Source organism: Perognathus longimembris, chromosome 7 (genome assembly GCF_023159225.1).
Source record: "Perognathus longimembris pacificus isolate PPM17 chromosome 7, ASM2315922v1, whole genome shotgun sequence".
NCBI lineage: Eukaryota > Metazoa > Chordata > Mammalia > Rodentia > Heteromyidae > Perognathus > Perognathus longimembris.
Genome location: NC_063167.1, coordinates 70,704,963 through 70,732,891, shown reverse-complemented (window position 1 = coordinate 70,732,891; position 27,929 = coordinate 70,704,963). Strand labels below are relative to the sequence as shown.

Here is a 27,929-nt window from a genome sequence, read left to right as displayed (position 1 = left end):
TCCACGGTAATATCCATCTTTATTTGTAAAAATCCAGATATAAAATGTATTCTTTCAGTCTTTCCAGATTTTCCTTTTTACAAAAACGAAAAGGCACGTAAAACCCTTCCCCACTCTCGTTCCTTCCCCCACTCGGGTGTTTAGTTTGTTTTTCAGCCCTCCCCCCGCCCCCCATTACGGGACATGCTGCATTCCCGGGTGTCCGGCTCCCTCATGCTCCGGTGCTGCCTACCGGGGTGATTTGAGTTCCCAGACTGAGTACACAGGGGTGGCGGATGCAGGGGGCGCGGGGTTCTAGGCGTGCAGGACTAGTAGTAGGTTTCCTTCTCCACCCAGCCTGTAGGAAGCAGAGCAGAGGTGTGGGCTTGGGGTGTGGCTCCAGCATCACAGAGGGAAATGGGGGAGAATGCAGGACAGGGTTGGTGCCACCTCTAAACTCAACATGGAATCCCACCCTATCTTCTTTCTAGGAACACTGTGTTATCTGGGAAGATGGTCTGTCTTTTTTGTGCCAGGATTGGGGCTTGAACTCAGAGCCTGAGAGCTGTCCCTTAGGCTTCTGACATAAGACTGGTGCTCTACCACCTGAGCCACAGCTCTACTTCCAGCTTTGTGCTGACTGAAAAAAAGATTCTCATGGACTTTTTTTGCCCAGGCTGGCCTAGAACCACAACCCTCAGATCTCAGCCCCGAGTAGCTAGGATGACAGGTGTGAGCCACCACTCAGCGATTACGGTTTCTGGTGAGGTTTTCAACATAATGTCTGGTCTGTATTTCAAAGTGTCAAATATAATCTAGAGCTCAGTCCCTGTGGAATGTTCCACACCCAGGAACGGCTGGCAGCTGGACTCAGCCCACTGGGCTTGGACACCAGCAGCAAAGCCAACCACAGACAGGAGACCCCGGCCCCTCTCCGTCCCTCCCCCAGCCCCATTACCTCCTGGGCGACGTCTGATGATGAGCTTCCTGACTTCATCATACACGAAGATGAGGAGGGAGTAGGGGAAGGCACAGAACCACCAGGTGGGCCTGCAGAGAGAGGCGGTACTGATTCAGATACATACGAAGCCCCCCAGAGGAGCTCAGACACCACCAGTCCCCACGGTCCAGAGTCCAAGGCAGCCAACATGCTTCTGAGGCAGATGGCTGCACCGCAGGCAGGCAGGCAGGCCCGGATGAGCGACCCAGACACCAGTTTATAGGGGAGGTGGGTGGGTACATTCTGTGGTAATTCTAGAGCACTTGCACGTTTCCTTCCTTCCTTCCCTTTCTCAAGTGCTTAAGATTTTCTTTCTTTTTTGGCACTGGTACTAGGTTCAACATAGGCATGGTGCTCTACCACTTGAGCCATACTTCCACGTCCACCTTTTGACCTTTCCCGTCCCTGCTGGCTTTGAACCCATATCCTCAGTTATCAGTTTCCTGAATGGTTAGGATTACAAGCTGCTTCTCCAGCACCTGGCTTTAAAGTGCGTTAGCTTTTTGGTGCATGCTTCATGTCTTGGCATTAAAGAACTACAGAAGAGTTCTTGATGGAAGCATTGCCCATGAGTCCAAACTAGCATCCATCACCTAAATTTTGTCTCTGACGACGGAATTTGGGACAGCCAGCTGAGTGTTCTAAGCCTCAGACCTGGAACTGAGAAAAGCTGAGCCCTAACAGTCAACAAATGCCTTCGGGGGGCCTGGAGACAGGCTGCCTGGCAGCAGGGCGGGCAGGTGCTCCTGGGCAGCAGGCAGCTCCCAGGGATCTGGAGGGCTGGCCCTGCTCCTCCTTCCACACCATTATGTCCCCTTGCCCAAACCATCTCCCCGTGTGGCAGAGTGGCCGGGGACGGAGATCTGTACATCCCCCAGGACCCTGGCTCTCCCCTCTCGCAGCAATGCCCGCCCAGGCTTCGTGAGCCCTTGAGAACAACCTTCTTCCTTTGAGAAGGGAGGCAACACAGAGGCCTGAACACACTGGTTTGAACAGGGCCCCCAGACTTCAAGGGCAGCCGGGTTCCCCAGGCCGCCCTCCTCACAAGCGAGCTTCCCCACCTGTCCCAGGCACAGGAACCCTTCGCACCCCACCCAGAGCGCCCAGGATGGGGAGCCACGGCTACTTACTTGAGGGGGTACATCCTGAGGGCGACGCCCATGCCAGGACAGTAGGACAGGAAGGCAGCCAAGGCCGTCTCCTCAAAGAGGCCAAATATCAAGATCTTGTTCCTAAAACACAATGGGGACTGGGGCTTAGAAGGTACAAATAGAGGCTTGTCTCTTTCTTTTTCTTCTGTGCAAGTCATGGGGCTTGAACTCGGCCTGGGCACCGACCCTGAGCTTTTTTGCTCAAGGCTAGCACTCAACCACTTGAGCCACAGCTTCCCTTCCAGCTTTTTAGTGGATAATTGGAGGTAAGAGGCTCATGGACTTTCCTGCCCCAGCTGGCTTTGAGGCTCAAGCCTCAGATCTCAGCCTCCTGAGGAGCTAGGATTATAGGTGTCTAAACGCCCAACTATACAAGTGCTATGTTGAGTCTGAATTGTTTTTTCCAATCCAGTTTCTAGGTTATGGCAACTTGGCCTTGTGTAGCACTTTTTGGGGGATGGAAGAGGGGGAACAAAGTGTTTTTTAGAAACTGCTACAAATCCTTCGCCACACGCCGTCCCTTACTTCATCCCCTGCTGGAAGACAGAGTTCCTCCGGGTCTTGCAGATGACCAGGTCAGCCCACTGCACGACCACGATGCTCACGAAGAACGCCGTATGGCAGGTGAACTCCACAATCTTCCGCTGCTCATAGGTCTGAAAAGCAAGGTGGACAGAGCTGGTGGCAGTGTGGTAAAGTCTTCCAGGGCTCGAGGACCAGCCCAGGCACAGCGCCCAGGGCCCAGGGCCCACCGCCACTCACCCACTGCTGTCCATAGCTGTCCTCCACGTCATTGATCCAGCGGTCATCCCAGTCCACTCGGATGCCCAGCAGGTGAATTGGGAGAAACCCGTTCTCAGCCAGAATCACGAAGTAGGTGAAGAAGCCACCCAGGGCCTGGATCATACCTGGGGAGATGGGGGCCCCCTGAGTGGAAGCCCGGCAAGGCCTGCCGCGTGCCTGTCACCTGATGGGTGGCTGTGGCGCTGGCTGGGGAAGGCCTGGGAGCAGGGTGCTGCTCACTAGGGGGCTGAAGGTAAGATGGAGACCCAGGCATGCCTTTTTAAGAGCTTAAAAGGAGACACAGATACCTTGCTCTTAGAACACAGCTGTTTCCCATACTTTATCAGGCCAGGAGCCTTCTAGGAAATCTGCCTGCGTGCATTTGTGCGTGTGCGTACACGCGTGCACGTCCTGGGGCTTGGCTTTCTCACACAAGGCTAGTGCTCTACCCTTGAGCCATAGCCGATTAGTTAAAGACTTTTCTGTCCCAGCTGGCTTTGAACTTTGATCCTTAGCTCTCAGCCTCCTCAGCAGCTAGGAGGACAGGAACCTGGGCCACCAGCACCTGGCTACTTTCTCACTTCTAAATCTGAAAAATTCTAAGTTCTACTCTCAGAGTTTTCACATGCTGCTATCTTGCTCCTCTCTGAGGCACCCCGCTCCATCTCTGAATCTGAGGGGCGCCTCAAGTTCCCAGGGACAAGATCTCATCCTTCACAACCAGAGAGGCTGCCCCGGAGGTCAACTGGGGCCATCAGCCATGGCTGCAGACGGTCGCGCTCTCTGCGGATGCTAATCACCTCCACTCGCCGCCCGCTGCGTGGCAGGACCTTATCTGCACACGGCAGGCAGCGCTGGTGGCAGGGGCCCAGCCTGGGAGCCAGCCCTGCAGGACAAGGCTGCATGTAGCACTGTGCTTCTGTGGGGACCCAATGCCACTGTCAAAGCCATGCGTTTCCTAACACTCCAATCCTGGGGCTCTGCAGGTCAGCGAGGGAGCCCCTGGGCACATGGGCTATGCCAAGCCTTGCCTGGCACAGGCACAGGCACACAGACTGAAGTGGAACTGCTCGCAAGAGTCAGTGGGCAGGCCGGCCGCACCAACTGGCTTCTCCTGGGGAAGAGAGCTTAGATCTGCACCAGCAGCCTCTTCCTGAGGCAGGCGTGTCCACGCACATCCTTTTGAAGTTGCCTCTGCACTCGTGGGGCTAGGGCTGGGGCTCACCGATCTGCCCGTAGGCCATGCTGATCAGCCGCTCATTCACAAGCTTGTCAGTCTTAGGGTTTCTGGGCTGTCTCTTCATGATGTCACTCTCTGCTTGCTCGTACGCAAGTGAGATGGCAGGAACCTGTGGGGGGTTGGGGGGGAGCGAGTATTTATTAGGAATGAGATTTTTCACTCAGTAATGGACTTTCCTGCCCAGACTGATTTCAAACCACACACCTGAGATCTCAGCCTGAGTAGCTAGGATTACAGGCATCAATGAGCCTTCGATACCAAACTCTTGCTTTCTCCCCTTTTAAACTGGCTTTATCTCACAAAACCATTTCACAGATACCACTAAAAACTGTGCAAAACGTGAAATTCCTATGTGGTAAGCAGGCACGCTCTGCTACCCTGAGTGCCAGCACATTCTTTCCTGTGCTGTGTGCTGGTCCTGGAGCAGGTACTCGGCTGGGTGTGACCCCTTAGCTTTTCTACTCAAGGCTGATGCTCTTCCACTTGAGCCACACTTCTTTTAGCATTTTGGTTAACTGGAGGTGAGTGTCTCATGAACTGTCCCATCCCCGAGGGCCTGGCTCACCATGTCGGTGCCCAAGTCAATGCACAGGATGGTGACGGTCCCCAGTGGCAGCGGAATGTTCGCGATAATAAATATCAGGAAGGGGGTGATTTCTGGAATGTTGCTGGTCAGGGTGTATGCAATGGATTTTTTCAAGTTGTCGAAGATCAGACGGCCTAGGAAAGCAAGGTTTGCTGGTGGGGGCAGAGCCGGGCACCCGGTAACAGGAGGTCTGCCAAGGGCCGACGCGGCTGCCCACAGCAATGGACACCTCAAACATGGTGCTTACCTTCCTCCACCCCAGTCACGATGGAGGCGAAGTTGTCATCCAGCAGAATCATGTCCGCAGCCTGCTTGGACACATCGGAGCCAGCGATCCCCATGGCCACCCCGATGTCCGCTTTCTTCAGAGCCGGGGAGTCATTGACACCGTCTCCTGTCACGGCCACAATGGCACCCTATAGAGAACGAGGGAGGCAGGCTCTCAAAGCCTGGCTCTCTTTGATCTGTTGGTACTGGAGCTTGAACTTGGGTTATCCACGCTGAGGCTGGCACTCTACACTGCGTGAGTCACACATCCCCCTCGCGTGTGCGCAGAGCCGGGATCACTCACCTGCCGCTGGCACCCCTCCACGATGATGAGCTTCTGCTGGGGCGACGTCCTGGCGAACACAATCTCCGTATGGTGCTTCAGGATGTCGTCCAGCTGCTCAGAGGTCATGTCCTTCAGGTCACTGCCGTGGACCACACAGGCCTTGGCGTCTCTGGAGTCAGGACCAAAGGGAATTAACAGGAAGCTGTCCTCCATGCCACCAGCACTCTGTCACCTTGAGGGGTGACACAGGACGCCACAGAGGCCGGGCTCCGGGGTGCATGCCTGCACTCCTAGCTATGCAGCAGGCTGAGATCTAAGACTAGCAGTCCAAAGTCAGCCTGGGCTTCCAAGAAAAGCTGGTGACACTCAACTCTGATTAATTAGCAAAAAACTGGAGGTGTGACTCAAGTGGTAGAGCACAAGTGCTGAGTGAAAAAGTTAAGGATAACTCCCAGACTCGAGTTCAAGCCCCAGTAGCAGCACACACACACAAAAGACCCTCAGACTGCTGCCTTCAAGCTCACCAGCCACTGGAGTCACCTCCCTGTCTCCATCTTTATCAGACATCTTCAAACAGTATGGTGGAGTTTAGGAACATGAGAGGCGATGAGACCAGAGTGGGGTGGGGGTTCCTGGGCCGTCCCCATACCAAGACCCGTCTTGCTAGGGATTTCACTTACATTGCAGCATTTCCCTTTCTCACTGCACTGCTGGTGTGGACTGAGGGCTGACGAGGCCCCGGGCACGAGGCTTCTGTGGTGAATGCCACAGAATTGGGGAGAGGCTCACACCTGACCTCCACTGGCTCTAAGGCACCTGTGAGCCTTGTGAGCCCCAGCTGCCTGGAAGCAAGCCAGAATCACCCCCATTTCCACTCCTACACAAGCTGGCCCCCAGGAGCAAGCAGTCCCTTGGCAGCAAGGCAGGTGTGTTCCCAGCTCAGCTCAGGAGCAGGCCCAGAACAAACCCACCACAGAAGCTAGTGAATCCCATGACCAGAGCCCCCAGCTGGCCATACCTGGGGTTCACCTGGTTCACCGGGATGTTGAGGCGTGCAGCGATGTCTTCCACAGTCTCGTTGCCTTCCGAGATGATGCCCACGCCCTTGGCGATGGCTTTGGCTGTGATTGGATGGTCTCCTGTCACCATGATGACCTGTTGAGAGAGATGAGTCATTTATTGATTCATATGACCACATACAAGTTCACGAGCAAACACTCGGCTCTTTCAGCTCAGAATACCAAAGAATGCAAGTAGTAATGAGAAGCATCAATTTCCTCAAAACACAAACCTATACCATCAACACTTAGACTTTTATCTTTACTCATGAGGTCAGTAAGTGGCAAAGTGTCTCTTTTTCTTTTAGCAACACATGAGCTTAGTAAAACCAGCAAAGAAATTAGAAAAAGTTTCATTTTGGTGGGGCTGCACAGGCATTCTATACTGGTGGTTGGTATTTCTACCCTGGCCTGATTTTTAAGGACAGCAGTATAAAGGAAAAATGCACAATTGTGACAGATTTTTGGTGCTGGTCATGGGGTTTGAACTCAGGGCCCTAGCACTATCCCTGGGCTTTTCTACTCCAGGTTAGTGCTCTATCACTTGAGCCACACTTTCAAGTTTTTTTGTGGTTAATTGGAATTAAGAGTCTTAGGTTTCCTGCATGGGCTGGCTTTGAACCATGATCTGCAGGTCTGTTTCCTGAGTATCTAGGATTCTAGGCATGAGCCACTGGCACCCGACAAGAATAGACTTTAAAAGAAACCAAGCATGAAGGGGAATGCTTTCTCCCAAGCTCTTCAGAGCAGTGTTACACACGAGAATAAGAACAGTGGAAGCGAGGGGCAGCCACAGGGCCATTGGTGCCCCAGGATGGCGTTTGGCCAAGTAGCTGGTGCTGTCCACCTCCAAACCACCTCACTGGAAACAGCAAGTCACTTGCTGCCTGGCCACCCAGACACAGAACTACCTTCACATTTCCTTAGTTAAAAAGCAGGGGTGCCCCTTCCCCATTAGCTACTCAGCCTCTAGTACAAACTGATCATTTCTGTGGCAAAGCAAGAAACAAGAGCAAGAGCAGAGCACCTGGACCCGGGTGCCGCCCCACTCCCCGGGAGATGACGCTGACCGTGCAGATGGCGCACACTACCTTAATCCCAGCACTCCGGCATTTGCCCACGGCGTCAGGAACAGCTGCCCGGGGAGGGTCAATCATGGAGATGAGCCCCACAAAGCAGAGATTATCCACGGGGAAATTCACCTCATCCGTGTCAAACTGGAACCCCTCGGGGAACTGTTCATCGGGCAGAAGAAGGTGGCAGAAACCTGCGAGGAGCGTGGGGCTGCGTCAGGGGGGCAGAGCCTGCTCGGTCATCTCCTCCTGCTGGACTTTCATCTGAAATACTCTTTAAAAGTCTAGTCTTGACAGCTGGGTGCTGGTGGCTCATGCCTGTAATCCTAGCTATTCATGAGGCTGAGATCTGAGGATCGTGGCTCAAGGCCAGCCCAGGCAGGAAAGTGCACGAAACTCTCATCCCCAATTAACCAGCCAAAAGCTCAAAATGGAGCAAGAGCAGGAGGTCCTGAGTTCAAGCCTGAGTACTGACACACATCTCAAATCCAGTTTTATGAACAGGATGAAGCAAGACAGTCACTCCTGTTACCTAGCCTCCAGGAGGCTGAGGCGCAAGGACTGCTGAGTGCTAGCCTAGCATGGGTTACAAGACTCCCTGTCTCAAGAAAAGAAACATCTGGAAGACAGTTTATTTCCACACATTACCTAGGAACAAGAAATGGGTACAGTGTGAGAGTGAACTGGCCAGAGCAATGCCTGTCAGGTGCCATGTGTCACAGCCTGGTAAGGAGCCTCGTAAGGAGTGCCCGGCTTGGCTTACCCTCAAGAGAGGCAGGGCAGGGCAGGGCTTTGCAATCCTGCATTTCCTCAGCAAGTCTCCAATGTGGCTGCCACGTGAGCTTCTCAGGGGTAAGTTCAGAGCCCACATGCCATGTGAGGGCTCGCCACCTGCACCAGCACCATGCAGCACTCAACAGTCAGGCCATTCCTGCCCGTATGCCTGGGGTTACCGGGGCTTGAACTTCAGACCCGGCTCGGTGCTCTCCCTGAGCTTTTACACTCAAGCTGAGGCTGTATCGTGAGCCAGTTTTACTTCTGGAGGTAAAGAGTCCTGTAGATTTGACTGCTTGGGTTGGCTTTGAACCACAATCCTCAGATCTCTGCCTCACGAGCAGCCAGATTACAGGTATAAGCCATTAGCATCTGCTGAGAGGCTGCTTCTTTAACGGGGGTGCTGGAGAAGGGAAGGATTCAAGGGCTGCAGGGAAGACACTGGCCTTTGCTGGACACAACACAGACTGCTGCTATGGGGCAGATGTGTGGGAAGGCTAGGACTCAAGCCTGAGAACAACCAGTCTGACTGCCTCAAGCTCAGAGGAATAGGAAGAACACACACGATTTGTTTTTTGTGGGTTTTTTTTTTTTTTTTTCGCCAGTCTTGGGGCTTGGACTCCCTGAGCTTCTTTTTGCTCAAGGCTAGCACTCTACCTCTTGAGCCACAGCGCCACTTCTGGCTTTTTCTGTTTATGTGGTACTGAGGAATCGAACCCAGGGCTTCATGCATGCAAGGCAAGCACTCTACCGCTAGCTAAGCCATATTTCCAGCCCCACATACATGATTTGTCAACCCACAAAGTATTATACAAATGCCAAACTCCCCAGTGCACTGGATAAAGGGAGATGAGCTTTTAAGTATGCTAAGTAGAGGAGACGGCAGTGCTCTCGTCCTGCAGATCTGGGAGAGCAGAGTGGGCATGCTAGGGACAGCAGAGGAAAGGGCATCGCTCCGGACACACGAGGTACTGGCCAGATCAAAGGACAGGCTGTGGCCTCAACAGCAAGTTAGATAGTAAAAGCTCTCCTTCTCTGTGCTTGTGTGGGATGGAACCCAGGGCCTTGTACTTGGGCTTTCCCCCCTGAAGGCTGATACTCTACCACTTGAGCCACAGCTCTACTAGCTTTTTGCTGGCTGGAGTCTTCACCCTGAAGTGACTTCAAACTACAGACCTCAGGTCTCAGCCTCCTGAGCAACTAGGATTTTTTTATGAGCCACTGCTGACCCCCAATGTTCCCCCCCTCCTTTAAAAAAATACAACAGACCAGCAGGAGACCACAGGTCTAAAAAGTCTGAAACCTTCAGGCTTGTTTGCCTGGGCATTTGTCCAGCCCTCACTATTCTCAACACAGGCAGCCAATAAAGCATTTTCTGTGAAGGCTGAGAGCAAGGCCCCCGGGGCGCGCCCCCTGACCCCAGCAGGGCGGGCCGGCATACCCAGCACACGCTCCCCGAGGCCGCCCAGCTCCAGGTAGGCGTTCTGGAAGGCGTCCTTCAGCTCCTCGTCCAGGGGCTGCTCCTTGCCGTGGAGCAGGATGGTACTGCAGCGGTCCAGGATCCTCTCTGGGGCACCCTTCATCACCAGCAGGTGCCGCGGCTCGGCTGTGTTGGGGTTCTTGTGAATGGACAGCTGCAAGAGTCATCGGAGGGAGGGGTCACCCAGGAAGTACGCCCGGCCATGCACACGCCAGGACCGATGCCGCCACCCGCCTTCTGGGATGGGAGAGGCGTGACAAGTTCACGCCCTGGATGCACCTCGAAGCTCACCAGTGGACCCACACAACTCATTTTTGTGCCAGTACCTGGGCTCAAACCCAAGGCCTGGACACTACCCTTTAGCTTTTTCACTCAAGCCTGGTGCTCTACCCCTTGAGCTACAGCTCCACTTTCAGCTTTTGTTATTCACTGGTTAACGGGAGGGAAGTCTCTCCCAGACTTTTCTGTCTGACTCTCAGATCTCAGCCTCCCGCGTAGCTAGGATGACAGGCAGGAGCCACCAGCGTGTCACTTCCTGCACAGCCGTTCTGTGTGTGGGAAGTCTGTGAACAGGGGATGGGCTCATACTTGTGCGTGTTTGTGCCCGACCCCAAGTCCTGTGGAGGGCCAGTCACTGTTTGGAGGAGGCTCATCTCTGGGGTGCGATGGCAAGCCCGCGGGAGGGGGTGCCCACACACCTGATACTTATTGGTGGAGTTGAAGGGGATCTCCACGATCTTGGTGTACCTCTCCCGCATCTCCTTCACTGAGCCGCAGCACACCTCGATGCACTTCAGAAGAGCAGACTCCGAGGCGTCCCCGGCTACGGCCCGCTGCAGAACAGAGGAACAGAGGCACTGACCGTGAGTCACAGAAGCCCCATCCCAGGTTCCGTCAAGCACATGGAAGAATCCATTCCAACATCGCTAGTGACAGGAGCCTAGCTTCCGCTGTTGTCCCCGCCAGCCTCCCCCTCCCAGGCAGCGCCCACCTCCCACTGACCCCCTCCTGCCTGTTACCATCCCCCAGAACCACTCCACAGTCTCTAAACCAAGGAGAACCTCAACTGCACACTGGCTGGCTCTGAGGCTAAGCCACAGAGTCAACTTTCAGTCCCTCGCACTCACTGCCCAAGAATGGGAAGAGAACGGCTCAGGGCCCCCGGACTGGGCAAAGCAGCCCGACTGCACACACCCGGTGCAGAGTGGGGGCAGCCTGCGGCTGCAGTGGATACACACACACGTGTTTGGCCTGCATACCAGGTTGCCCTGCACAGGGACACGGCTCACAGATGCGGAGAGTTCCTCGCACACCAGAAAGCAGCCCAGGGAAGAAGTACCATGCAATAAATGGAGATTGTTTTGTGTGTGCCAGTATTGGGACTCAAACTCAAGACCAGGGCACCATACTGTTGAGTCTTCTGCTCAAGGCTGGGGCTCTACTACTTGAGCCACAACTCTAGGTCTGGATAATTGGTGGTTAACTGCAGAGAAGAATCACATGGACTTTCCTGCCTGAGCTGGCTTGAGCAGATACCAGCCTCCCAAATTGCTAGGATTACAGGCGTGAGCTAACGGCGCCTGGTAAAGCCTCAAAGACTAGAAAATTTCCACTTTGAGACAAGGAAAAACATGAAGCAGGCACGTCATGTTTTATTCCCAAGATAAACCACATCATCTTAAATCAACACTGATCTGAGGCCAAGACAAACCACACGTAAGAACAGGCAGGCCCTGCCTCCGCCACAGACGATATCTCCGTGACCATGTCTGCACGTGTGCTGCAACCTGGAGCACTCGCGCGGACACACATGGAACACCGTGGCAGTGGGTCCAGCAGGGAGTCACAGAGCCTGGTGGATTATGTGACTCTGTCCTTCTGGAACATTCCATGCTCCCCTTGGGCAACACAGCTAAATCATAGTCATTTCAGGAGGCGGCAGTGGTTTCTGCCTGATCTTATTTTTTGCATCATTAATAAACAAGCTAAGGATAAATAAGAGAAATCGCTGGGCTATTTTAAGAAAATAAATGGCTTGAGAGAGTAGCCTAACATGCAAATACGATTATGCAGTCACTCAAGCAGCCCTGCTGGAGTTAAGTGAGGCCCTAGGAAGGTAGCAGAATAAAACTGGTCTGACCAGTTTGTTACTGCAAAGCCTGTCACTTCCCTGGCCAGGACCTTGCTCATTACTTCATCTCCCATGGCACACTGAGAGATCTACAGGCAAGACAATTCCAAGGGCATGCAGGCAGGGTGCTGCTTAAAGTAAAGCTCGCTAGGGCTGGGGCTGAGGGGAGGCAGTGTGGTCTCGGTGGGGTAGTCCTGAGTTCAAATCTCAGTCCTGCCTTCCAAAATACAAGGAGTACTCTGCTGGCAGGTTTTGAGTGGTGACACCCCCGGCCCCCGGAAGCACACAGCACTCGCGCACCTTGAGGATGGGGAGGTTTTCCTGGTTGGCCTGGAACACAGCTCGGTTACAGAGGCCTGCAATCCTGGACAGAGCAAGCCAGGTGGCTGAGGTCTTGTCGAAGGAGACACCTGGAGAGGACAAAGCAGGGCAGGACAGTGACGCACTAACTCAACACTGCCTTGTTCTTAGTTTCAGTCTCATTCAAAGCTCCAGTGTCATTTGTGTGTTTATCTGCTCATTCATTCCCTCATGGAATTTATTGTGATAGTACCAAGTCTTGAACTCAGGGCCTGAGTGCTGTCCCTTAGCTTTTTGGTCAAGACTGGTACTCGACTACTCAAGCCACAACTCCATTTTGGGCTTTTTGGTAGTCAAATGGAGGTAAGAGTCTCATAGACTGTCCTGCTAGGGCTGGCTTTGAACCACGATCCTCAGATCTCAGCCTCCTGAGTGGCTTGGGTTACAGTGAGCCACCTGCACCTCTATCTTGCTTAAAAACACTGATTCCAGTTACATATATAAGGCACATTTCTCTATGACCCTTCTTAAGACCTTTTAACAAATGGTGGGAATAATTTAAGAAAGCCAACAGTGGGAGAGCCTCTGAGACACATGCCAGTGGGCGGGGGCTGGCGCTCACCGCTCTGGTTCTCGGTGGTGTCAGCCTCGTGGATCTGATTGTCGAACCACATGTGGGCCACCGTCATCCGGTTCTGGGTCAGGGTTCCAGTCTTGTCGGAGCAGATGGTGGAGGTGGAGCCCAGGGTCTCCACAGCCTCCAGGTTCTTCACTAGGCAGTTCTTCCGAGCCATGCGCTTGGCAGTCAGGGTCAGACAGACCTGGAACCAAGATGGCGGCACTCAGCCAGGCTGCCATTCCTCCAAATCCTGTCCCAAAGCCCCTCTGCCCAGCCTCTTCTGAGGTCTGAGTGCACACAGAGCCGCAGATATGGGGCTCCTCCACCTCCAGTGGGTGCTATCAAGAAACAATAGCCACAATTCCTCATGTCCTTCTCTCCTCCCCCACCCATTCCCATTCTCCCTCCATGATTCGTCTCAGAACCCTGCCCCCACCGCCTTCCAAACCACCTTTATTTGGTGTCTATAATGGGGTCTGAACTTGGGCCTCCGGCTCTCCCTTGGCTTTTTCACTCAAGGCTGGTGTTCCACCACGTGAGCCACAGCTCTAATTCCAGCTGGTGGTTAATGGGAGAGGAAGAGTCTCCTAGACTTTCCCACTGAGCTGGCTTCCAATGCGGAGCTCCCACCTCAGGCCCCTCCCCCCCCCGCCCCCGCCAGCAGCAACGACAGGTATGAGCCAGCCTCTCACCGTGACAGTGGCCAGCAAGCCTTCTGGCACATTGGCAACGATGATGCCGATGAGGAAGATGACGGCCTCCAGCCAGGTGTACTCAAGGATGAGGGACAGAATGAAGAAGGACACGCCCAGGAAGACGGCCACGCCAGTGATGAGTTGGATGAAGTGCTCGATTTCGGCGGCGATGGGGGTCTGGCCACCTTCCAGCCCTGACGCCAGGGTGGCAATTCTCCCCATCACTGTGCGGTCTCCGGTGTACACCACAATGCCACGGGCAGTGCCTGGGGAGCACAGCACAGCTGCCCTTTGCCGCCTCACACTGGCAAAGGGATGTACGCCCACCAACAGGCCAGCCCCGCAGTGCCCAGCAGGCATGGCGTGGGGAGGAGAGCGCAGAGGGACGGCGGGCAGTGACCCTCTCTGCGCTGTGTGGAGACACCGATGCCAGGACACACCTAACTGTGCCTACGGTTCTTGTTGGTGGGTTCACCACCCTTGAGAAATGCCAGGTCCTGCTAGAAGTGCCTCGAGGGGCCTACCTTCCACGCAGTTGGTGGAGAAGAAGGCGATGTTCCTTGTCTCCAGGGGGTTCTCGTTGGTAAAATCTGGGGACCTGGTCTGTGGCTCCGACTCCCCGGTGAGCGAAGAGTTGTCCACCTGTGGGGATAAGAGGAGGGTAAGGTGCCAAAGCCCGCCGCAGCACTCTGTCTGGCCCAGGAGTGGTTCTGCTCAAGATCTACCTTGCAACCATTTGCAGATATGATTCTGAGGTCTGCAGGGATACGGTCCCCGCCTTTCACCTCGACCAAGTCCCCAACGACCACCTCCTCCGCGTTAATGCTCATTTTCTCTCCGTTGCGAATCACCAGGGCTTGCTGTGGAAGGAGAAACATTTTATGCTGTTCAGTGGGTGCCAAGGAAAGTGTCCAACACAAGAACATCAAAGGCCCTGTGACATGCTCCAGTGAGCCAGCACCCACTTCTGACTAATGCCAGACACAAAAGGCTGCTCAAGTTACCTACGGTATTCTTTTTTTTTTTTGGCCAGTCCTGGGGCTTGGACTCTGGGCCTGAGCACTGTCCCTGGCTTCTTTTTGCTCAAGGCTAGCACTCTGCCACTTGAGTCACAGCGCCACTTCTGGCCGTTTTCTGTCTATGTGGTGCTGGGGAATTGAACCCAGGGCCTCATGTATATGAGGCAAACACTCTTGCCACTAGGCCATATCCCCAGCCCCTACGGTATTCTTCTTACTGTCTGCATGGAAGTGTGTGTGTGTGTGTGTGTGTGTGTGTGTACACGTACTTGGGGCTTGACCTCAGGGCCTCACGCTCACTTGGCTTTTCTGCTCAAGGCTGGAGCTCTACCACATACAAGTCAAAGCGCCACTTCTAGCCTCTTGCTGGTCAAATGGAGATGAAGAGTCTCACGGAATTTGCTGGCCAGGATGGCCATGAGCCAGTCCTCCAGATCTTAGTCTCCGAGTAGCTGAGATTACACTGGTGGTCAGACTAACATGCAAAAAACTTCAAGCCTACATGACTTCCCATTTTGAGAGTGGGAAGGAAGAAGGACGATGGTGTCAAGTACCTGAGGGACCATGTTCTTGAAGGACTCCATGATCTTTGAGCTCTTAGCTTCTTGGTAGTAGGAGAAGCAACCTGTGATGATGACCACTGCTGAGAGCACCACGCCGAGATAGAGCTGGGGGGAAAGGCAAGTTAAGACAGAGATACATGGAGTGGAGGGAGGTGAGTCAGAGATGGAGCTGGAGGAGGTGAGTTAGAGATGGAGCTATGAGGGGGAGGTGAGTTAGAGATGGAGCTGGGGGAGGTGAGTTAGAGATGGAGCTATGGGGAGGGAGGTGAGTTAGAGATGGAGCTATGGGGGGGAAGTGAGTTAGAGCTGGAGCTGGGGGGGAGGTGAGTTAGAGCTGGAGCTGGGGGAGGTGAGTTAGAGGTAGAGCTGGGGGAGGTGAGTTAGGCAGAGCTGGGTGGGGCGTTAGGACACAGCTGGGGGACAGGGGAGCTGGGTCCCAGGACTCAGGACAGATACCGAGCAGCATTCAGGTGCTTCCTAGCTGAACAAAACCAGGTGAGCGGGCAAGACCAGAACTTCAGAAACAGAGACCGGCCAGCAAAGAAGGGGAACCCCCGAAAGGCAAGCCACCCCGTGCCGAATGCATGGAGTCACCAGAAGGAGCAGAGGAGAAACAGGGACGGGGGCCCACCAGCCCTGGACGCTGCTCACGTTATCGTTCTGAGGCTCCTCTTCGGTAGCAGCCTGGATGCCATACGCCAAGAAACACAGGATCGCCCCGATCCACAGGAGCATGGAGAAGCCCCCAAAGAGCTGCCGGCAGAACTTCACCCACTCGGGAGTGGTGGGAGGAGGGGTCAGGGCATTGGGGCCGTCCCTGGCCAGGATCTCAGCAGCTCGGGCAGTCGTCAAGCCCTGAGGAAAATACACAAGGCAGAGAGTGGCAGCACTCACAAACAACTATGCTCGTCAACATGAACACAACAGAACCAAACGGGCATCAGCTGTGTCCAGAGCCGCAGGGCCACAGAGGCGCCTGGCAGATCCTACATGAGCAACAACTGCAACACTGTCCCTACAACACCCAATTACACCCAACACCACCTCAATTAAACTCAGGGGCTGGGCTCTGTCCCTGAGCTTTTCTGCTCAAGATAGTGCTCTACCACTTTGAGCCACAGCTCTACCTATTTCCTGGTGGTTCACTGGAGTTAGGAGTCTCATGGACTTTCCTGCCCAGGCTGGCTTTGAACCACATCCTTATATCTCATCCTCCTGGTAGCTAGGATGACAGGCGTGTACCACCAACACCCGTTTCTTTGGATTTTACACAAAGGTTTTAAGATGACTCAACTGCCAAGGTTCTGACATAAGCAATGAGCCAGGCTAGGAAACATACAAAGAAATGACTGCTAAAGACTCAACGAGCTAAAGTGGACGGTCTCATTTGCCAAATACAGACCCTAGGGAAGATCTGTGACCTTGGAGACAACTTCATAGCCTGGCTCTCACCATCACCAACATGAGGGGGAAATGCCCACTCAAGAAGCCATGACCAAAGACCAGGCCATGTGCACCCTGTCACTTGTAAGAAACTCAGATGATGGCTGTCACTAGGTGCCATCCAGAGCCCCCGAGGGCAGATCTGAGGAAGGTATGGAGGTCAACCTAAGGAGGAGAAATGAGGATCAGGCACAAGTTTCAAAGGAAAACGTACTCGGCTCAAGTCTGTCCCGTACTTCCGGTGGAGCTCGTCCAGGCTAAGCTTATGGTCATCCTAAGGGGGAAAAGAAAGGAAGAATCATGTACTGTAACATTAAAAAGGACAAAAACCTCCATGCATACCAGGTGTCCTTACGGCTCTTCCCTGGTATTTTCTCCACAGCTGTCCAATGCTGTGTGCTGCCACACAAACCAGGGAACCCCCCCAGTGCTTAGCAATCTGGGAGGCCTCTGCCCAGGCAGGGTTTTAGTTTTTTGGTTGTGAGACTTGAACTTAGGGGCTAGCGCTCTACCACTTCTGGTTTTTGAGTGGGCAATTGGAGTTAAGAGTCTCACAGACTTTCCTGCCTGGGCTGGCTTTGAACTGCAATCCTCGGATCTCAGCCTCCTGAGTAGCTAAGATTACAGGCGTGAGCCACTGTGCCCAGCTGCAGTTAATTTTTAAAGTAAAATGTGTCACACACACACACACACACACACACACAGAATACTTACCATGGAAACCTCCTTCTTAAGCTCATCCATGTCTCTGTCTTTCTTGGCCTTTTTCCCCTTTTTGTCTCCATGTTCAGAAATGGCTGCAGGTTCATATTTATCACGTCCAGCCTACGAAAGAATGTGGGAAACGGAGGCCTTGAGCCCTGCACAGCTGTGGAAACCACAGGTTTTCGGGGGCAGGGAGTGGCTTTAAGGACAGCAGCTGCCTGGAATGGTCACAGGGTAATGCAGGGACAACTGTCATGTTCACATTTTCGTGGCACACCACACAAAGCTGTGAGCAACAGGTCCCCAACCAGGGTCAGAACAGCTGGGGAAGGTCACGACAGGCCTCCGCTGGACCAACTCCCACTCGAGTGCATGGGGCAAGCTGTGCGGCCACACAGCCTCATCCTGTAGCCTCCCATGTTCATACACAAAGGATCAAACCATCCTCGCATCACCAAGCTCAGCCTCGCTCCTCAGGCATGCTCTCTGCTCACACAGCTTGCACGTGGAGTCCTGGCTCCCACACTCACCAGCACTCCCTTGCGTAAGTCAGTGAGTTTCTACTCTCCTTCAAAATCATGCAGACACAAACTTTGCATTTGGGGGAAGGATTAAATGCTAGTTGCAAGGACATTGTGTGTGGTTTAAATGACCTTTATTTCTCACAAAAGGACCAGTTCATCTTCTTGGGCAAGCTTAAAAGACCCTGAAATTCTTTAAATAAAAACACCCTCCCCCCAAAATGGGAGTCCCTAAAATCTTCCCAAATGGAAGTCGCTGGAAATGTTTTGACTTGAGCAAGATGTCAGGAGAGTGTGTGCCTTACCGTGCAATTCACAGGATCCACCCACGCTGCTCCAGAACCACAGGAATTTTTAGAGCAAATGTTGATTCCTTTAAATTTAGGCAGCTCCAATCCCTGGCCCGTTTAAGATGATAAGCTTATCTCCATGAAGCTGAACTTGGTCCCACAGTCAGTCCATGGGGAAAAGACCCCCATCCCAGTCACCCCCCGCCACCCAGCTAACCTAGGGGAGGGGAGGATAAAAGGGGCATTTAGCAATTTTCTTCTAACGATGGAAAGTGGTGCTATTACGATCACTTTGTGGCTCTCAGCCATTTCTGGCTTCCAGAAGTACATCAAGAATACCTAAGCAATGCTTAGGAAGGCATGTCCAGACTGCAATGTGCTGTGCCGAAGTGCAAATCCACCCCTAAAGTGACAGGCTACGGTCACAACCCCTACAGCATGGGAAAACACTGACTTGAACTCAAGACTTGCAAAGGAAACCCTCTTCTCACAGGTCATGTTGGAGATGGGTGTTAATCGTGCTGCTCAGCGCCTTTGTGGCTGTTGGCACCGAAGTGGCACTGGGCAGGTGTTGTCTTCTGGGACAGGCAGTAGTGGTGTGTTCACCTTATCCAGAATGGAGCAGGCCTAAAATACAGTCTGCATTCCTGACATTCTCCCCACCATGGGCAATCACACTGACGAACAAGGCTCTCTACGCTCACTGCTCTTGCAGCTCAAGTGAGGATGAAAAATGATCAATATACAACACAACGAAAGCAAAAAGGAGAATTAGAAAAGAAACCAGGACAGAAAGGACCCATGGACTCTGGTGGGCCTCGGCCACACACATCCTGGATAAGCACACTACTCAGAGTCACCATAAAGACGCTGGCCCCTTTCTAGTGATCTTTGTTATTCTTTGTACCAGTACTGGGGCTTGAACTCAGGAGTCAAACTTTTTCACTCAAGGCTGGCACTCTGCCACCTGAGCCACAGCGCCCCTTCTGGCCGTTTTCCATATATGTGGTGCTGGGGAATCGAACCAAGAGTTTCATGTGTAGGAGGCAAGCACTCTTGCCACTAGGCCATATTCCCAGCCCCAGTTCTCAAGTTTTTAAGCAAGGTGGCCATTACAAAATGTTGAAATAAATGAAAATCAGAGGTAAGAGCACTGTCTTTTGCTCTGACTTTTAATCTCTTCTGAGAGAGAAAGAGAGAGAGAGAGAGAATGAGAATGAGAATTAGAGGGGCTGGGCCTTGTGCAAAGGTGAATATGATCACCATTTGCTAAAGAAATGCCTGGTGGCTTCATAGTGATTGCTGGTCATTTCAGCTGGGAGCCCAGGTCCCCTACCAAACTCTTCAGTGACTCCTGCTATAGACTAAAAGGGATACCGGGATACCGGAGGCATTAACACGAGAGCTTGCCTTTTCTTCTCATCAGTTTCTCACTAAGCAATGTTTGTCCAGAAATAGGCCACTGGTGTGGCTCAGTCCCCCACGAGTGGAGCAGTGACTTCATGCTCATTTATCTGGGTGTGTTAGGGGTACAGTGATATTTAAGTTGCCACCCGTCTTCACCACGAAGACTCCTTTGCATGAGACTCGGTGAGGGACTGGGAGCTGGTAAAATGAGGTTGCACAACAGTTTCTATTTGCCTTAAAAGCACTTGGGACACCCAGTCACAGCAAGGGGACAATGAAGAGGGCTTTTCCTTGATTTCTATGACCTTCACCGACCTTCCCACTCACAGCTGCCTGCCACGCCTGCACTGGCCACTAGGAGTGCCCATGAGGCCCTGCACAGGCCTAGGGGTGAAGTTGCAGGAGGCCAGGTTCCGGGTGGTCACTGGTCTTTCCATTCTAATTTAGGAACAGGGAAATTAGGGCCTAGGCCAGGCCCTGACCTCATCGGGCTGCCTGGGGATTCCACAGTCCTGAACAGAGCTAGGACTGCATCTGAGGGAAGGCCAGAGGCCCCAAAGATGGAAAGTTCTGGACAGAAGGGAATACGGGGAAGACATGTAAGAAGTAGGTCATCATTCAAACATTCCAAGAGCATGGGGGGAGGGGGCACACACTGCTCCCTCTTCCTCAGTAATTAATTGCTTACAAGAGGAATGGTTAAGAAAAGCAGCCAGAAGATGGTGGGGCACATCGGCTTGTAGGTAGAGGAGCTTTGTGACAGCACCCCTGGCCTTCTCTCCCTGCCCACCAGCCCGAGGCAGCCTTGGGGGGGGGGGTTGGGGAGGGGCACGTCCTTACAAATGCAGGCAGAAGGGTCTGGAGCCCCTGATGGCCGCTGTTAACCCTCGCTCATTTTGTTCTAGTGCTGCTACCTGCCACCCACGTGACTAACAGCCAGCTTCAGTCTCCCCCTTCCTAACACTGCATAAACTCCGGGCACGACCATCAACGCACCAACAGAAGGAACTCTGAGAGGCTGGTTGCCAAAATCTACAGAAAGATGGGCAAAATAACTGCCCCGAGAGAGGCTGAATTCACGGCTGGCCAAGAGGATGGCAGAAACAGCATCACCAACGCCATCGGGCACGTGCCACCTGGCAGGAAGCTGGGGTGCAGCTGGGATCGCAGGTTGCCTAGCAGCCTCCTTTGGGAGTCTGCTCACACAGAGCGGTGGTGCTCGCAGTGTTCCGCACAGCCCCTCGCCACCCAGGTGTACAGGCAAAGCCCCCACTGTGTCCTATTGAACGTTTACAGCACTGCCATCCCTTACTTTCAGTGAAAAGCCTTTAACCCTTTAAAGCAGAAAAAAAAAAACCCAAAGCCCGACTCTGGGTATTTTCTATTTTTATCATGTCAATTCAAACTTAAAATGTCAGGGCTGGGATCTGGCTCAGCAACAGAGCACATCCCAAGTCCTAGGGCTCAATCCCCAGCACCTCAGAAAACACAGGAACAAGCCACACACTGGTGGTCACACCTGTAATTCCAGCCATTCAAGAGGCTGAGATCTGAGGGTAGAGGTTCAAATCCTGCCTGGGCAGAAAAGTCTGACACTCTTATCTCCAGTTAATCAGCAAAAAGCTGGAAGTGGAGCTATGGCTCAAGTGGTAGAGCACCAGCCTTGAGCAAAAAAGCTAAGGGACAGTGCCCAGGCCCTGGGATCAAATCCTAGTACCGGCTCCGGACTCCCCTCCCTCCCCCCAAAAAAAACCACCAAAAGCTGAAGCAAAACAATAATTACCTTAAAGGAAATGCCATTTGAGGAAAGATACAGCTACATACAGTTTATTACAATAATAAATCATTACATTTCCAATTGCTCCTAAATTAGTTTATGTACAAGGAGTTTTCTAGCCAGTGATGTGTGGCGGCAGGGTGGCCTGGCAGTGCTGTAACTGTGTTCCAGCCCCCCCCCCCCACCGGGGAATGAATGACAGGGGCGCTTCATGCCAGGAGCAGCAGCTCTCTGCAGAGGAGGGGACCCAGGGACCACTGTGTCTTGGCGCTCCTCTCCTCCCCCAGATGCGCTGTCCACTGGAGGACAGATCAGCCCTGCCCTGCTCGTGTGCCTGGCTCAGTATCTCTTAACTTGGGCAGCAGCCTGCCAGCCAGCAGGGACAAAGAACAGAGAGCCCCAGCCTGGGGTTTGCTTGCCCCAAAGGACAACCTTCAGCCTTCCTTCCTCATGTGATCTATCACCAGCTTGCACCCCCTACCTGTGCTGAAAAGCCCCCACTGTCAGTCACAAAGTAAGAAAAATCTGGCTAGGAGCATGGAAGGCTCAAGCCTGTAATCCTCAGGAGGTAGGAATTTGAGGCTCCAGGGCTCGAGATTCTTTTTTTTTTTTTTTTTTTTTTTTGGCCAGTCCCGGGGCTTGGACTCAGAGCCTGAGCACTGTCCCTGGCTTCTTCTTGCTCAAGGCTAGCACTCTGCCACTTGAGCCACAGCGCCACTTCTGGCCATTTTCTGTATATGTGATGCTGGGGAATCGAACCCAGGGCCTCATGTATACGAGGCAAGCACTGTTGCCACTAGGCCATATCCCCAGCCTCCAGGGCTTGAGATTCTTATCTCCAATTAACCAGCAAAAATCCCAAAGTGGGGCTGTGGCTCAAGTGGTGGCGTGCTAGTCTTGAGCACAAAAGCTCCAGGACAGCGCCCTGAGATTGGTAGTCTTGTGGACTTTCCTGCCCGGGCTGGCTTTGGCCAGGAACCCTCACATCTCAGCCTCCTAAGGAGCTAGGATTACAGGTTGAGCCACTGGCGCCTGACTTCTTAGGGCTTCTTTAACTGGTATCCTGAAGCTTAAACTAGGAAAATGACTGCTGGGCTGAAGGGACAAAGGCATCCAGGCCTAAAAAAACATCCCATCAAGCTGGCATAGTAAAACAAGCACAGTGCCCTCACGAAGGCATCTCATTGGAGGGAAAAGAAAAAAAAAAAAAAAAAGAGGGAAAAGCCGGAAGGTGCTCTAGGGCCAAGGGCAACAAGAAGATTTCAGACTGCAAAGTCAACACCCTGAGGCCCAGTTCACAGAACCCCAAGCATGCATGCAGAAGACAAAGCGGAGCTACAGAACTCTCCACCTCACCACCAGACAGACTGTGGCTGCTAATCAGAGTTTGAGTCCAGCCAAATAGACAATGCCCAGATCATGTCATTGCTAAGTCAAGAAGAGAACCAGGTCTACTGGATAAGAAGATTCCTCAGCTCAAGACCCCAAGGAAACCAAAGCAGAGAAAATGAAGGCACAGGGCAGCTTTCTGCCAGCACACATCAAATAAATGCCAGGAACGTGTGCATTCCCAGATTGCAGCTCAACTAACCTGTGAGTCATACAGAGAACTCGTCTCTCTCCAGACAAAGACCACACTCCCCTCACATGCTCCATTCATGGCCACGTGAGAAAGTTCAGGCCTGCCCCAGAAACACGTAAAAAGGAATCTAAGTAGAGCCAGGTGCTGATGGCTCAGGCCTACAATCCTAGCTACTCATCAGGAGGAGGAGATTTGGGGATCCAGGCTTGAAGCCAGCCTGGGCAGGAAAGTCTGTGAGACTCTTATCTCCAATTAGCCACCAAAAAAAGAAAGAAAGAAAGAAAAGCCGAAAGTGGAGCTGTAGCTCAAGCCAAAGAGCAACGGCCTTGAGAAAAACAGCTCAGGAACTGCTCCTGGGCGGAGTTCAAGCCCCAGGACCACTCTCTCTTGATAAAAAGCATCACTGGGTTTGAACGTTCTGTTTCCTGTACTTAATAGGACCATTCTCCTGGTGTAATGCAAACACTCACAGGGCTGGCAGGGCTAAGGAAACATTTTGCCAGTGTTTTGCTGTCCAAACCTAGCCGCTCTGATTACTATGAGCAAGCAGGAGCCCATCTGATCTGACACTTGAGCTTTACCCCTGGCCTGCGGCCTGGCAGGCTCCCTTCCCTCACACACAGAAAAGGGGGGGTGGGGGAGCTGAGAAAAGCTCCCTTTGCTTTATGTAAACCAGAACTAAAAATGACTGTGGGTCCTAGTTAATCCTTCATGTGAAAAGTGAAAGTAGAACAAGAGTGCAGTGCTGTTCACAAACTGCCAGCTGTCTTCGCTTCCTCCCCCTTTGAGAAGCAGTTAGTGCTATCTCTCATTATTTTCCATCTTTAATGATTTCAATAGATTTCGACAAGGAGAGAGGGCTGTTCCAGCAACCTCTGCTGAAGAGGAGGGCTCAAACTCTCAGCACTGATTACCTGGTAAGCTCAGACACAATAGTGACTTTGGAAAGGGATTTTGAATCGCTTTATAAACAGAGCCCAGATTACTCCACTAGATCCGGGGCCTGGCCAGGACTTTGGGCTTTTCTTTTTATAAACCTGTTTGCTTTCAAAGGAAACAACCATTTGACTACTTTTCCATATCCCTCCCCTTGCAAAAAAAAGGCCTTCAAAGGTATTTGAATGCCTCCTCCTCCACCAAAAAAGATATATTGAAACAAAAGCTAGAATTTAAAAGTCACAATTACATGCTTGTTACTAATCAACAGCAATGATTTGTAAGCCAATGGAGGCAGGCAGGAATCAGCCAAGTCTCCCTGCTTTAACATGTAGAACCCACTTTTCATTTCTAAACCTGATCACGAAATAACAATCCTAGGAAACTTTTTATCTTAAGGTTTAGTCCTCACTTGGATCAACACTAAAAAATAATTGTGCCAGTGCTGGACCTTGAACTCAGTGCCTGTATGCTCCTGTCCCTTGGTCTTTTCGCTCAAGGCTGGTTCTCTGCCACTTGAGCCACACCTTCATTCCTATCTGACTCCCTGCAGGTTAATTGGATAGAAGACCCTCTTGGATTACCTGGGCTGGCTTTGAACCCCTCAGATCTCATTCTCCAGAGTGGCTGGGATGACAGACACTGGTCTCCCTCTGTGAGTGGATTTTCTAAAACCATCTTTGGGGCTGATCTCCACACCTCCTCAGGTTGAGGTGCAGGCCTCCCCCTTTCCAGCTCTCCCACTTAAAGGTGACTCAGTGTAGAGCTACAAACTTACCAGCAGAGACACCATAAATCAATAAATAGTTACTAAGAGGCTAAAGCTGTAAGATGGTACAAAAGACCCCAATACACTCATGTTGCGCCTGCCACAGGCACCTCCTCCCTTGGCGTCCACCCTCTGGGTCAGCAGCACCTCCGGTGACTGGTCCATCAGCCTTTCCATCCTGGTGGGGCCCGGCCGCTTCCCACTGGGAAGACTGCCTCGAGGTACTTTTCAGTCTAACATTCTAGCTTTATAGCAGCCAGAGGAGATTTAGTCACACTTTGTCAGGCTGAGCAGGGCTCTGTTGAGTCTCTCTGTACACCCCGTACCTGAACCTCTGTACATCACAACCCAGAAACCACGACTGATTTTCCAGGTAACCAAGTTAATCTTCAAACTCAACCCCACAACAGCAGTGAATACTTTCCCCAACCATCTTTTATGAACTTAAGAAAACCATTCAGGGGCTTCTTAACAATTATGCTGTGGGTGGTAAGGCTTAGCTGAGGCCTTCAGCCAAGTCGCTGGCAATAAAAACAACAAAACACCCAATGAGGAAAAAAAAGAGGCGAGCAAATCCTATTTCACTCAGCAATGATTCAGCAGTCTTTCCTTTATTTTCTTTCCAAAGGCTTGGGAACCTAGATTTAAGGGCAAACACCTGAAAACCCACCAGGCCCAAAATGGCATTGAGAGAAGAGACGGGAGAGGAGGGAAAAATAACAATGACCTTAAAAATTAGCTGCCAACAGGCTTCCTGGCTAACCGATTCTCATACTCCACCCACACTTTAATCCTCACGTGGAAAAATCCCAACCCTTTAGTATTCTCCTGAGCCCTTGGACTATTACAGTCAGTCACCGGCGGCAACAGTCCCCCCACCCTCAGGAAATGAATGTTCAGTGCAGCAAAGCACCCCAAGAGTGCTCTGGCTGTGCCATCCTGTGCCAACCACAACTGGGAGCCTGTTAGCTGGACCCTGGACATTTGGTCAGGATCCCATCAGCCTGCGGGGCTGTGTGCGACTGAATACTACGCATGTAACTGGAAGGGACAGCTCAATCTGCTCAATAACTGACCCAAGATTACATCTATTCCAGCTTCATCTGAAGAATAATTTCAGGATTCTGAATACGATAGTAAAGGAGTGACAAGTTCAGGCAGAGAACCACAGGCAACTCAGGGTCTATTGCCACTAACCAACCATTTGACCTTGAGGAAGTCACCATTTGACCTTGGGCAAGTGTGACCTTCCTAGATCCTACACACCTACGATCTCTGCCCTTCCTACCCAACATCACTCTAGTCTCCACCAAGAAAATTATTAATGTTTGGGGAATTTTTCTTCCAGAAGAGACAAAAGGAGGAGTTTTGAAGAAAGAACTGAGTATGAGGCTGGCCCTAAGGGGGTGGGGAGGCTCAGATTTCATGGTGGGAGCAGGGCTCCCAGGTGCTCAGATCCTCCTCTGGATAGAGACCAGCCCTTCTCATCTGATCCCCGCAGCCCACACACACTGCGTTCTCCTAGGGGTCCACCATGCACCCTCCCAGGCCTACACCTCACCAAGAACCTCCTTCAAAATCCCTTCAGAGCTGGCTGCAGGATTCACACCTAGAAGCCCAGCTAGCAATTCAGGAGGAAGCAGCCAAGTCCTGAGATTCTTATCACCAATTAAAGACCAAAACGCTGGAAGTGGAGCTGTGGCTCAAGTGCCTTAGGCAAAATAACCCTGGAACAGCCTACAGAGCCCTGAGTTCAAGCCCCAGTAACAGTAACTCTCTCTCTCTCTCTCTCTCTCTCTCTCTCTCTCTCACACACACACACACACACACACACACACACACACACACGCTTAGGGGCCCCAGAGAATGAGCCCCTGGGCTCCGGTGCCCGGCCTTGCAAAGCCCTTCCCGAGTGCCAGCGACGTGCTGGAGGCCCACCAGTAGCTTCGTTAGGGTCAGCTGGGGTCCTTTTTTCCCCCAAGTGGACTGGCTACTCTGGGGTCTGGGGCAATCTGCTGCAGTGGCCCAGGTCACCCGTGAGGACCCGGCGAGGTCAAACTACCCCGCCGAGGGTGCGGGCCGGGGATGACGCAAGGTGCCACCATCGACTGTCGGTCTCGGGTCCCTCCCGGGCCTCCCCGGGCGCCGCCCAGGACTCGGAGAGACCCACGCGCCGCTCCCCTCCGCCGGGAGCACGGCCCTCCGAGGGCGCGCCCGGGACCCCGGGGCCGCTAGGTCCACACCGTGAGGGCCATCTTGGGGCGGGGACATCACGCCGGCCTGGCACCCGGCCGCCCGCCGGCCGTAATCGGCAAGGCCAGCGCTGACTCCGGGGGCGGTCGCGACGGGGCCGGCGGCGCCCCAGAGACCCCGGGGCTGCCCCGCCGGCGCCGGCCGCGGCGGGACCGGCCGCCCAGGAGGCAGGGCGCCGGAGGAGGGGCGAGCGCAAGGCGGAACCCGGGGCCCGGAAGGGGGGAGCGGAGCCGCGATCGGGGCGCCGCGGGCCTCGACCCGTCCCCTCACCGCCCGCGCCTCCCCGCGGGGCCCCGGGGCCGCGCGCCGCCTCATCCCTCGCGCGCACTGCGCCCGGCGCGCGTCCCGGTGCCTCCATTTCCCGACTGCGTCGCGTCTGCAGCCGCGCCGCCCGCGCCCCACCGCCCTCCACCTCCCCCGCCGCCGCCGCCCCGGCCCCGCCCGCCAGGCGCCCGCCGACTTCCTTCCCGCCCGCGGCGGCCCGACACTCACCCCCTTCCCCATGGCGGCGCAGCTCGGCGCCCGCGCGCCCGGCCTTCTGCTGGAAGATAGAGAAGCAGAGAGCGGCGCCCGGCCGACCGGGGGCCCGCGGAGCCGAGACGGGGGCGCTGGGGCCGCCGCCGGGAAGCAGGCTCGGAGGGAGGGAAGGAGAGCGGCCCGCGGCTGCCCGGGCTGCTACCGCCGCTGCTGCCACGTGTCCGCCCCGCCGCTCAGCGCCCGGCCGCCGCAGCTCGGCCCGCGCCGCCCGCTCGCTTCCTAAAATATGCAACCTGCGCACTGGCCCCGCCCAGCCTCGCGCGTCACGGTTACCCCGGCAACCAGACAGGCCCCGCCCCCAACAGGCCCCGCCCCGTCAGGCCCCCGCCCACCGCGGCCGCGCGGGCGCAGAGCGGGCGCCCGGGTACAGGGCTCCGGGCCGGCCGAGGCGCGCGCCGGTCCCCGGGACGCTCGGGGTCCTCGCCCTGGCCCGGGCCCTCCGCCCGCCACGCTCAGCGCGCATCGCGACCGGGACCCTGAGCGACGCCCCCGCCGGCCACGGCCTCCCTGGCCCCAGCAGGTGCCCTTCCCAGCCTCCGACCGAGGGCCCGCACCCCTGTCCTCCGAGACACCAAGGCGGGTGGGCCGCGGGCACCCCTGGTCCAGGGCTGGAGGCCAAGGCCGGAGGACCGAGGAGGTCAGGGTTCGAAGCTAGCCTAGGGTAGAACAGTCTGGTAGGCTCGTGTCACCCTGAACCCGCACAGT

General features: G+C 53.9%; 2 protein-coding genes across 2 annotated transcripts; one reads left to right on the top strand and one right to left on the bottom strand.

Annotated features, from left to right (window-relative positions):
- Positions 1-27,417, bottom strand: Atp1a1 (ATPase Na+/K+ transporting subunit alpha 1). The gene is made up of 23 exons (XM_048351850.1): positions 27,180-27,417; positions 17,162-17,272; positions 16,662-16,721; positions 15,656-15,859; positions 14,996-15,109; positions 14,148-14,282; positions 13,947-14,064; positions 13,420-13,688; positions 12,731-12,929; positions 12,109-12,218; positions 10,376-10,510; positions 9,639-9,831; positions 7,442-7,617; positions 6,311-6,447; positions 5,311-5,461; positions 4,987-5,155; positions 4,719-4,873; positions 4,139-4,262; positions 2,893-3,038; positions 2,656-2,786; positions 2,110-2,211; positions 938-1,029; positions 1-337 (listed from the first exon to the last, which is right to left on the bottom strand). Exons 1-23 carry the CDS (start codon positions 27,189-27,191, stop codon positions 309-311), a joined length of 3,072 nt encoding a protein of 1,023 aa, XP_048207807.1. The 5' UTR covers positions 27,192-27,417; the 3' UTR covers positions 1-308.
- LOC125355734 (vegetative cell wall protein gp1-like) lies at positions 27,190-27,879 on the top strand. The gene is made up of 2 exons (XM_048352146.1): positions 27,190-27,421; positions 27,530-27,879. Exons 1-2 carry the CDS (start codon positions 27,190-27,192, stop codon positions 27,877-27,879), a joined length of 582 nt encoding a protein of 193 aa, XP_048208103.1.
- The last annotated feature ends 50 nt before the right edge of the window (positions 27,880-27,929 follow it).